A 12194-nucleotide genomic window follows, 5' to 3' on the forward strand; every position below is an offset into this window, starting at 1 on the left:
ACGATTCAAGTTGTTACCATTACTAGGGTGAAATAGAGTGATTGGGATATCAACAAAAAAAAAGAGACCAGACATCAGACTAACCAGAATAAATTCAATAAAGTCGACCATTGGTGCCCTTGTATATGCCAGTTATGTTGACCTAGAGTTAGGATTATCGAACTCTGGTCCCCTTGTATATGCCAGCTGTGTTGATATTAGTCATACCGGTATTCCAGTCCATTAGGGTAGGTACATCTTGGCAGAGGCCTTCAGACAGATATGGGAAACACCGTTCACTTTAAACCATATCTTTATCCATCTTCTTAATCTTTCCATGTGATTGGTTGACTCCGGTTATGATGTACAGAAACTATCTGAGTAGAGCTCTGTCACTTATATATGAATTTTAGTATGCTGAGTGCAAACTCGTGTACATCAATTGGAATTTCGCATCAGGGTACTTCCTCCTGTAGTTAATAAGAGTATGCCAACCAAGGAGATTCTTTAGTGCCTTCCAAGGTTCTGCGTAGATAGTTAGGGTCTGGAGTAAAGGTTTTGTGGGTACACCTCTGGTAAACCCTCCGGAGACAACACTCTTCCGTTAGGGATACCTAGTGGTTTAACGGCTTGCTGCACGTGCCAAGTGTAGTTATTTTATTTTCTAGATTAGATTTGCTCGAGGACTAGCAAATAATAGGTTTGGGGGTATTTGATAGACACATTTTTGTGTCTAATTTGATCTCAATACTATATATTGTTGGCACTCGATTTTGTACTAATTTTGGTATTTTATGTGTTTGTAGGCATTTTTGGAAAATTCGACTCGAAAAGTTGATTTTGGCACCCGGAGGACACTTGCAATTCGGACTCCCACTTTGGATAAGGGGAAACCCAATTGCTATGGGGCATCCCAGTGCTACTCGCACCCCACACCTGGATAGGGAGACGCCACTTCTTCTTCACGAGAAACAGAAAAGTCGCGGGAATTTATCCGTTCAAATATCTATTGCGGCGTAACTTCTGGCAGAGAATTTGGAGGGGAGTTATTGAGATTCAGTGACCGGATTTGATTGATATCACCCTGTTTCGATTAAACAGGGACGGTAATGTGTTTTGTTTTGTCAAAAAAGGGCTAGATTATCGGCTTGAGGTAAAACAGGGCAAACGTGTGTTGGAGTGATTCTCAAGATTCTTGTTTAAATATTTGCGCAGAGTTTAAATCCTTCTGGATTACGTATTCAACATGTTCAGCCTAAGTAAACCACCAGAAGAAGAATGCATTGAAGAAAAAGGAAGTTTCCTTCGTTATCTCGACAAACATGTTCCACAAGAATATCGGGTTTTCAATTCTATTTTCCCGTGTTCATTGTGATATATACAGTGGATGGATTGAGTATTTATTTAATTGATCGTGAACATAACATGTTGGGTGTGTGTCGACATCAGCAGACACTTGAAGAAGGAATAAAATCTTTGCAGAGAAGGAAATTATCCCTTGGAGAAAAAAAACAATAATGGAGAAGATACGGGAATTAAACTCGAGTTGTGTTGATCCTCTGAGTATATATAAGGTGTCGGGGACTCATAGAAGAGCGACGGAGAGTTTGGGAGAGTTTAGAGCATCACAGAGGTGTAAAAATCAAGTTACAGAATACCTTTCTGCTGCTGCTGCACCAAGAACACGAAGAACATAAGACGCACCAGCAGTCTTATATGCTACAGTGACAACGATAACAGACGAGGGTCGTAGAGATACAATAACAATAGTTCTTCTTTATCATACTCTGTAACAGTGTTTTGCAACAATTATAAATGTTGCAAACACCCGATTTTCATTATTTTCTCCATTTCATCTTTGTAAACACCCTTTGACCAATAATAATGATTTTTGAGCGGGTTTCCAACATGATGAGAGGCTAATTCTCCCATAACTAAGGCAATGAGGAAGCTATTTACGCATGAATAATTGGTAACTATTCTATTTTCTCTAATTTATAATTTATAATCACTCAATCACTGCTTTTGCAGAGTTTTAAATTGTTTGCATAATTTTCTTAATTAGTTGTGATTTAATCTGATAGGTTATACTTTGTTTAGTCAATTGATAATCTATGCTTAGGGAATACAATTGATATTTGAGAGTATACCTTATTATTTGTGAGTTAAGAAATAAGGGACTTAAAAGATAATTAGAGTTTTGGGTTATTTACCATATTCATTCATGTGTAATAGTGGAATCAGTGTCTTGGTTATTTTTAATATCTTGAAATCAATTTTGAATTAAGTTTTCTTTGTTTTTAAGTTTTATAAGTCTAAAATATATTGCTTTCACAAGTATTGAACGAACTTTTTACTACAACAACTTTGAAATCACATCAGAGACAGATTTATCTATTATCGTAGACTTTTCTGTGTGATATGGATTTTTTTATTAAAGTCTTTGACTTTGGGTCGTAGAAACTCTTAGTTGTGGGTGAGATCATCTAAGGGAATCAAGTGTGTAGTATCCTGCTGGGATCAGAGACGTAAGGAGCGCAACTGCACCTTGAATCAGTGTGAGATTGATTAGGGTTCAAATACAGTCCAGACTGAAGTTAGTTTGTAGTAGGCTAGTGTCTTTAGCAGCTTAATACAGTGTGGTGTTCAATATGGACTAGGTCCCGAGATTTTTTTACATTTTCGGGTTCCTCGTTAACAAAACTTCTGGTGTCTGTGTTATTTCTATTCCGCATTATATTTTGTTATATGATTGAAATATCATATGTTATGCGTTGTATCGGTCAATTGTGAAATCCAACCTTTGGTTGTTGATTGGAAATTGATTGATCATTGAATATTGGTCTTTGGTACCATCCAAGTTTATATCTCTTGTATTTGATAAAGACTCACATATATCTTTTTGTTTGAGTATAGATCTCTATCAATTAACTTCTTCATATACTTTTTATTAAGATTGAGTCTTATTGTCTAGTTGATTCTCTTAAAAGTGTATTCGAGTTAGTCCATACAGATTGCTAATCTAAATATTGGGTGAGGTTGTTAGACCCCCGCATTTTCAATTGGAATATACAAAGCCTTAGACGAGAAGAAGAGAACTCTTACTTAAATCTGGTGTATTTTCTCTAGTTCTTTCTTTGGTTATTTATACACGTCAATAGAACTGGAAACATTCCTTAACAAGGATTACTTTCCAACAAGTATAGGGTTTCCTAACTTAGTTCTAAGAGACAAACCTCTTAAAATGCTATACTTAGGACACAAGTACTTGGTTTCCTTAACCAACTAGATTTCCTAATGTATAACTTGACCGAACTACCAACAGAAGATCTCTGGGTCAAAGATTCAAATCATCCACAAGCCATATGTATGTGGAAAAACATTCAAAATCAGAAAACAGTGGTGGAGGAAATTACTACTCTGGAGATCAACAAAGGTAATGGAGTCAGCTTCTGGTGGGATAAATGGATTGGAAATCAGTCTTTGAAATGCCGATTTCCAAATATTTTCAAACTGGCCAAGTTCAAAGATTCTTCAATATATGAGATGATTACAAATGATGCTTGGAATATAGAACTGAAAAGGAATCTATCTCAACAAGAAATAACTGAGATGCTACAACTATTCACAATATTGGGATCTCCGCCTGCTCTGAGTGATGATGCTGAAGACGAAGTAATATGCAATGTCACTGGAGGTTTTCAATCCAAAACTTGCTACAAATGGATAATAGAGCAAATGCCTGACACATCTCAAGAGATACCACATTCCTGCATTTGGATTCAATTTGTTCCTCAAAAGATTCAATTTTTCTTGTGGTCTGCATCTCAAAATGCTATTCCAACTTTGGACAACTTTATAAGAAGAGGTTGTCAAATACAATACACAAATTGCTCTCTGTGCAGCACACAAACAAGAATCAATAAATCATCTCTTTCTACATTGCCAGTATGCACACAATATTTGGTCTTACTTCTTGCGAGGATATAACATCAAATGGGTGCAAAGTGGATCACTGAAACTGCAATTACAAGCCTGAAAATTCATAAGAGGAAGACACAAGGGAAGAAAGATATGGCCATTACTCATATTTGCAATATGTTGGTCACTTTGGAATGAAAGAAATAGAAGAGTTATGGCGCATAAAAAGACCAAAGCAAGAAAAGGAAACAATTCTGGAAGTGAAGTAGCTAATCTATACATGGGGAGGACATCAAAAATGGTTTTCTGGGAAACATTTTAGAGATCTCATCACACACTGGAAAAATGTAATTGATTCCGGATGAGATGATTTTATTTTTGTAACTGAAACAGTCTCATGGGCTATGGGTTGGGACTGAAAACCTGTACATATCAAAATGGGGGCTTCGCGCCTTATTACATTTTTCTTTTATATTTCCTCCGTTCTTTTTTAATAAGCTGGTTTTGTTTTTAGATAAAATTAAAAAAATTAAGAGAACTAATCATTGATAGTGGTCCTCATGACACTTATCAATAAAAGAAGTGAAGTGAAATGGTCCCCGTGACACTTGTCAGGAAAATAAATAAAATGAAATGGTCCACATGACACTTGTCATCAAAAGAAGTTAAGAGAAAAGTGGTCCCAAAAACCAAAGTAACATTTGACTTAGCCAATTAAGAAACCAGCCTATTTTTTTGAAATATTTATTTATAGAAACCAACCTATTATTTAAGAATGGAGGGAGTACATTTTAACCTTCAAAGTCGAAAAAAAAAACGTGTCTGGGCAAGCAAGTGGAACCTAAGATCAAACATTGGAAAAACAAGTTACACGACTAGGGAAGTTATTGGATTAGTGTCATTTTCAGAGACTTATTTTTAGTACTGTATTTTGTTTTGGTGGAGTGTCTAGATGCTAACATTCAACAAAGAAGAAAACAAGTGGACGGCACACACATCAAGTTAGACGGGCATTGTTGTGAATCCGGCACATGTTTTATGTTCATTGCTTTAACTTCGATATGCATTGAATCCTCCCATTCATCCGATGTAGATGGATAGTGGTACTAGTACCTCACAGCTATAATCCTATTAACACAATGAATGAACGATGAATATCCCGCGTCTACCTTATAGAACCGCATCCTTCAAGAAGGTGTATAACGTCGTAGAATATTGCAAGCTTGTCTAACATCGTGTTTATTTTCTTATAGTCCGATTAGTCGAAATCTGAGTTATCTCGTTCTGACTGAAATTTCATGTCTCGGTATGTTTGTTTCTTGAATCAGATTTGACACAACTGGTTCAAAAATATGAGTCAGTGATTTGATCCCATGAGTTAGGGACATTTTAATCGCTAATTCATATGAGTCAGAGTCGGATATGACTAAATTAAAAAACAAACGATCTGACACCTGACTCGTGCCGTGTCAAGAAACGAATCAGACTCGAGCGCCAGGCGAGCTAAAAACGAACACGGAGTAAATTCTTTTGGGTCATCATATACGTGTTAATGGATTACTTAATCTTCAACCAACCTCTTTAAATTCCTGCTAATTTGTTGATTTTATTAAAGCATCACCATATCATCATCCGGGGTGATGATATGAGAAGTGGACGTTCAGTTTAACATCTCAATCAAACACATCCGTTTGAGCCACGCCATAAATCATTTCCTTGATTCTTTCTTCCCCCTCATTTTCAGTACAACTTGACAAGAGTTCTGGTCCAAAGCATTTTCCCCCTTTCACTCTAATCAAGTAATCATGTCATTAATTTCCTTCCGAATATCAAAAAAAATGAACAAAGAAATCATGTCAATGAACAGGAAATGACAGCAGAATGCCTGCTCGAAAATAATAAACTTGCTTTCTATTTCTGCGTTTTCATTGCCAATTTAATTGTTAAGTCTGGAGGTATAGGTTGGATCACCATATTTACTTGGAGACAACTACCAGTACCAGAAGAGTTGAATGATATTGCCACATCAGTGGAGAAGTTAAAATACAACAGAATACAAGTTTCTTGTCGTAAACCCAAATACTAATATTCAGAGATATTAAGCATTGTTTTGGCAAATTTAAATACCAGCGTGAGAAATTAGCTTGCTAAAAGTGCAGAAAAGAACTGAAAACTAAAAACATTTCATACCCATAGGAAAACAACACTGATTCATTAGTCTTTGGCTTTTGTAGTGTAAGAACATTCGGCATCTATCGGAAGTGTTCCGATTTCCTTCTTATATGTATACCACTTCGCTACAAGGAGATAAGCGCCAAGATTCAGAACACTCAGAACTGCCAAGAGGAAATAAAAGTAGTGAAGGTGTCCCCTATTCAAGTTATCTGGAATCCATCCTTGCTTCCCATTTTTTGTGCTAATATCTGTAACAATTGTGACGAGGAAGGTGCTCAAGTAGTTCCCTAGCGCAACAGTTGTGAGCGATAGAGCAGAGCACAAACTTCTCATGGCATCTGGTGCTTGCTCGTAGAAGAATTCTAACTGTCCGATGAACATGAAAACTTCAGCGCAACCAATGATGAATTATTGTGGGATTTGCCAAAATATTGACATGGGAACGTGCTCAAGGTCGTAATAGTCATGTTTCTTCACTAATCTTAGTCTGTAGAGCTCCAAAATTGCAGCAGCCACCATGGCGAAGATAGAAATGAAAAGGCCAATTCCCATTCTTTGCAGTTGAGTGAAACCATTTTTATGGCCAGTGATCTTTCTCGCAAATGGGACGATTACTCTGTCATAAACAGGGACCCAAAAGATAACGCTGAGAGTATCGAATATGGAGAGAGACGCAGAGGGTATTTCAAAGCTACCTATGCTGATGTCCATGCTACTTCCTTGTAAAACAAACAATGTTCCCATTTGACCGTATACTGTTGCAAAGATGATTCCAGTGGCCCATACAGGAAGTAATCGGATTAACGCTTTGAGTTCTTCAACTTGAGTAACTGTACAGAGACTCCATGAATTCACCGTCCCCTTGAGGTGATCCGTTTGTACCTCAACTGCTGCCTTATCCAGGAAACTGATTGTATAAAATGTTAGTACAATTAGCTAAAATCTCCTAGTATAAAAAATCTAATTTCTCGAGCTTAGTATACGTATTAGCTGAATTACTTTAATGTCTTTGTATGATCAAGCTTGCGGCTACCTTTAACAACAGATTCTTCATCTGAGGTCTCATACAGAAGAGACTTGTCTGCTGGAACTTCAACCCGAAATTTCTTCAAAGTTGCTACTATTACTTGACAGATTCGGGTTAGGGGACTGCCTCCTGGTTTCTGGTTCCTATATAAACGAGTACCAGAGAAAAAACTCACTACTGCAATTGCCATGGCAACGGCTGGAATACCGAAACCCCAGCTCCAACCAACATCGGTCTGTATGTAAACTAATACTGATGCAGCTAGGAGTGCACCAATATTAATTGTAAAATAAAACCAATTGAAGAAAGAGCTTTTACGCTTCTTTTCAATCTCGTCCGTGTCATCAAACTGATCGGCACCAAAAGATGAAACACAAGGTTTAATCCCTCCAGTCCCAAGAGCTATCATGTAAAGAGCCACAAAACATATTTTAGTTTGAAGACCGTTCCGATGGCAATTTATTCCCTGGCTGTCGCAAGGCGGTTTTAGTCCATGGACAGATGCCGACAGCGTCAACAATGCCATTCCCTGCCACCAATGAAGCGTGTCTGGTCAGTCCATGAACATATGCATACATATAAACATTTAAGAAAGAAGAGCTTTAGTTGCAGGAAATTCTTACAAAAACATAGATGATAGAGAAAATTGCAATAGTCCAATATCTTCCAAGGTATGCATCAGCAAGAAAAGCTCCAAGTAATGGCGTAACATAACAAGTTCCAGACCAATTCGAGACATTATTGACGGCTACAACATTATGTTGGTTGAGTTGCACTTTCAGATAAGTCACTAGATTTGTACCCATTCCGTAATATGCCAGTCTCTCACAGCATTCATTTCCTGTTCAAATTTCAAAATTAGAAAACCAGCAAACCTCATTGTTTAACAACAATCAAACTTAAATCGGGTACTACCTAAGATAAACGGGCAAGCCTTCCAAGTTCCTGTTTTCGTCTTGTCAGCCGGGTTATTACGATAGTCTACTGTGCCATCCTGAGTACAGAAATCTTCTTCTGCCATTACTACTTCTACTTTCCTTTGTTCTGCCATGACTACAACTTGTTTTTGCAGTTGCTCTATTTGTTCTTGGATTCCACCTACAATTTCATCACCATTTGCTCTATTAGGTCCACCATACACTATAAATACACCCCACATACATGCTTGTAAGCCTTATCTAGGACCAATTAAGGCACTTGCTGCACATTATGACTTCTGTTTTAACTAAAAGAAAAAAAAAAGAATCTTTCTGCCAACACACCAGATGACAAAGATAGACTTTGGACTGAGATTCTAGTCGTTGGAAGTGTTGAATTTGGTATTTCAAGCCCCATAAACAACCCACCAAATTCAGCCCAAATTAGATTCTTCAATCTAACTACAAAAAAAAAATTCTTCACTCCCTGGCAAATTTAAAAATTTCTCCCATAAAATTTTTTCTTTTCTGTTTTAGGTATAAAAACAGAGTTGAAGAAAGAAACATACCTGTCACTCACCCTCTTCTGCTTCTTCTTCTCTAAAGAACAGGGTTCACTCTCCCTCCCTCACTGTTTTTCTCTCTGTAATGCTTGAGAAGAGAGAGAGAAAAAAAACAGGGGAAGGCGTTATGATCAATGGATCCTTCTTGCATTCATCTCTCTTTTATCACTAAAATTTTCTCAAAGAAAGGGACTGGATTTTTTTTTCTGTATATTAAAAAAGGATGCTTGATATGATAGGTTAATGAAAGAGGTTAATTTAAGAAGACTAACAAGAAAATTTCGGAACATTAAAGACACTCTTTTTTTAATTTTTAATTTTTAATTTTTAATTCCCAAATTTTATGTTAATTTAGTCTTTCTTATCTTATCAGAAACAAATTATTGAATATTATTCATGTTTTAGTATTAATTTAACAACTAAATGAGAAACAAAATTTGATTGATTAGGAATAACAATCTTAATGATAGGATAGTGGTCTAGTGTTAGAATCCGCTGACAGTTTAAATGAGTTCCATCCCACGATTCTAAATTTGATGGCACATTTACCTAAACTAGTTAATGTCTTAGCTACTGAACACTGCAGGGATGAGAGTTATCACTTTTAAGATCGTAAACTGACTTTGATCTCGATCGACCCCAACGTGTTACGGCCCGAGAACAACAGCACGGTGAAAACTATTGCGGCTTGGCGCAAGAGGATCTCTCTCTCCAACAAATGAACGACAATAAAACAAGCCAGAAGTAAGAAAAACGAATAGTAACAAGGAAATTACTGGATCAGTGTCATTTTCGATCGATGACTTTTTTTAGTACTGTATTTTGTTTTGGTGGACTGTCTAAATGCTAACATTCAGCAAAGAAGAAAACAAGTGGACGGCACGCACATCAAGTTAGACTAGAGATTGGTCTGAATTCGGCACATGTTGTGTGTTCACTGCTTTGCATTTCGATATACATTGAATCCTCCGATCGATCATCCGATGTAGACGGATAGTAGTACCTCATAACTATGTAGACATTTAATCCTCTGAACACAATGAATGAACGATGAATATCCCGCGTCCACCTTCTAGAACCGCACCCTTCGAGAAGGTGTATAGCAAGCCTGTCTAACTTTTTTTTTTTAACAGACTCGTTTTAATCCGATTCATTTGGATCTGACTAATATCATCTGCTCATCTGGATCTAATTCAATATATTTGTTTTTTTTGAATTAAATCTAACTTAACTGACTCAAAAATATGAGCCAGGAACTTATCTCATAAACCAGGGACATTTTGTTCCGTGACTCAAATGTGTTTGAATCAGGGTTAAATCTGATTCAAATCGCGAATCACATCTAGCTCAAACTAAAAAACAAGCGATCGAATATCTGATTGGTGCCGAGTTAGGAACCACTCAGATTCAGACACTGAATCAACAAGAAACAAACAACCTGTAAATTCTTTTGGTTTTGAAGCTCAAAGGGACGCTTGGTTGGATACGCAACGTATCCCTGCCCAGCTCGAGGACGTATTGTGCGTGAGATTACTGAACGCTGGTTATATATGTGTTATTGGATCACTTAATCTTCAACCAATCTCCTTAAATTGACTGCTAATTTGTTGATTGTTAAAGCATCACCGTATCATCATCCGGGGTGATGATATGAGAAGTGGACGTTCAGTTTAACATCTCCATCAAACACATCCGTTTGAGCCACGCCATAAATCATTTCCTTGATTCTTCCCCTTCACTTTCAGTACAACTTGACAAGAGTTCTTTTTTTTTTTAAAGTAGTTGACAAGAGTTCTGGTCCAAAGCATTTTCCCCCTTTCACTCCAATCAAGTAGTCATCTGCAGTTTGCTGACGACTTAGTGGTTTTTTTGGATGATTGCGAAGAGCAAGGTCTTAACCTGAGGAATATTTTGTTTGCCTTTGAATTTGTGGCGGGTTTAAAGCTTAACTTTTTGAAAAATGCTATTGTTGGTATTGGAGATTCTCACAATGGTGCAAATTGTGCTTCTGCTTTTGGTTGCCAGCTAATTACATTTCACATTAATTATCTCGGCATCCCATCGGGGAACAAGTCTAAAAGCAAGAAGATTTGGGACGTAGTAATTCAAAAATGTTAGCAAAAATTGAGCACTTGGAGGAGGAGATATCTCTCAAAAGGTCAAAGACTTATCTTGATAAATAGCGTTCTTGCAGGTTTCCCGATATATTATCTCTCTATGTTTCAAATGCCTGCTTCTGTGGTCAAGGAGATAGGAAAAATCGTTCGTAATTTTTTATGGGGTTCTTCGGTCTCGGTCAAGAAGAGAAGTTGGGTGGCTTGGTCTAAGGCAAATCTACCGAAAGCTAGAGGTGGAATTGATATTAAAAAGTTAAAATTAGTCAATAAAGCTTTGCATTGTAAATGGGTTTGGCGGTATGGCAAGGAAAAAAAAGCACTGTGGAGACAAATTGTTTTTGAAAAATTTGGAGGTAAGCAAGATTAATTTTTTCCTAAGACTACTACTAAATCTGTTGGTACTAGTCTTTGGTCTGGTATCTTAAAGGCTAGACAATATGTAATTGAAAACTCTAACCTGATTCTCGAGAACGGTAAGAGTATTGATTTTTGGAGGGATATTTGGCTAGAAATTGTTAGTCTAAAATATAGATTTCCAAGGATCTATACTATTTCAAGAACTAAACATGCATCTGTAAGTGAGATGGTATCAAGTGATAATGCTTGGAACTTCAATTTTGCAAGAACTCTTAATGAGATGGAATTAGGGGATATTACTGAGATGCTTCAGGGTTTGGGTGAAGTTTCAAATTTGTTTGACAGTGCCTTGGAGGACACTAGACTTTGGAGATTTGGCGATGACTTTACAGTGGAAAACTGCTACGCTTCTTTAGACATTGGAGGATTGTTGGCTTTCCCTCATAAGCAGGTATGGAATCCTAAAGTTCCTTTAAAAGTGTCTTTTCTGATTTGGTCAATATGTCATGACGGAGCGCCTACTCTGGATATGCTATTACGAGCTGGTTTGGTTCAAAATGACATTTGTTTACTGTGTGATACCGAGCAAGAAACCCAAAGTCACTTGTTTTTACACTGTTACGAAACTAGAAAGCTTTGGCACTACTTTCTTGACAGCTTCAAATTGCTTTGGGTATTTTCTGATTCTGTTAAGAGGAATGTACGGGAATGTCTTATATTAAGTGTAGAAGTTTCAAGAGAAAACTTTGGAGTATTCTTCCGTTTGCTATATGGTGGACCGTCTGGAATGAGCGCAACAACAGATTATATAGGAATCAAAGAAGGAATATTGACCAGCTAATCATCTATATAAAATGTACTCTTTATAGTTGGTCTTTCCACACTAAACTCTTTGAAGTTACTCTTTGAGTACTTTGATTTGTAACTGGGAAGCAGTAGTTGGAAATATCTAATTCTGCTTTCTCTTTGTAACCGTAAACTTCATCTCTTTGATGAAGCTTATTTTTGATTAAATTTATCCTTTCCTGTCAAAAAAAAGTAGTCATATCATTTCCTTCAAAATATTAAAAAAAGAAGGAAAAAAAAGTGTCATGCCAAAATATTTGATGCGGTCGGCTAAGTAAATCTGAGTCTAGAG

General features: G+C 36.9%; 1 protein-coding gene and 1 pseudogene across 1 annotated transcript; one reads left to right on the top strand and one right to left on the bottom strand.

The window, feature by feature from the left end:
• Positions 1-5897: 5897 nt before the first annotated feature.
• LOC113338847 lies at positions 5898-8837 on the bottom strand (annotated as a pseudogene).
• Positions 8838-11282: 2445 nt separating this feature from the next.
• LOC113338488 lies at positions 11283-11897 on the top strand. Its single transcript, XM_026583900.1, has one exon. It carries the CDS (start codon positions 11283-11285, stop codon positions 11895-11897), a length of 615 nt encoding a protein of 204 aa, XP_026439685.1.
• The last annotated feature ends 297 nt before the right edge of the window (positions 11898-12194 follow it).

This window comes from Papaver somniferum, unplaced genomic scaffold (assembly GCF_003573695.1).
Source record: "Papaver somniferum cultivar HN1 unplaced genomic scaffold, ASM357369v1 unplaced-scaffold_19, whole genome shotgun sequence".
NCBI lineage: Eukaryota > Viridiplantae > Streptophyta > Magnoliopsida > Ranunculales > Papaveraceae > Papaver > Papaver somniferum.

Coding starts and splice junctions, on each gene's coding strand:
- LOC113338488 (XM_026583900.1), top strand. CDS start 11,283: ATGGTATCAAGTGATAATGCTTGGAACTTCAATTTTGCAAGAACTCTT.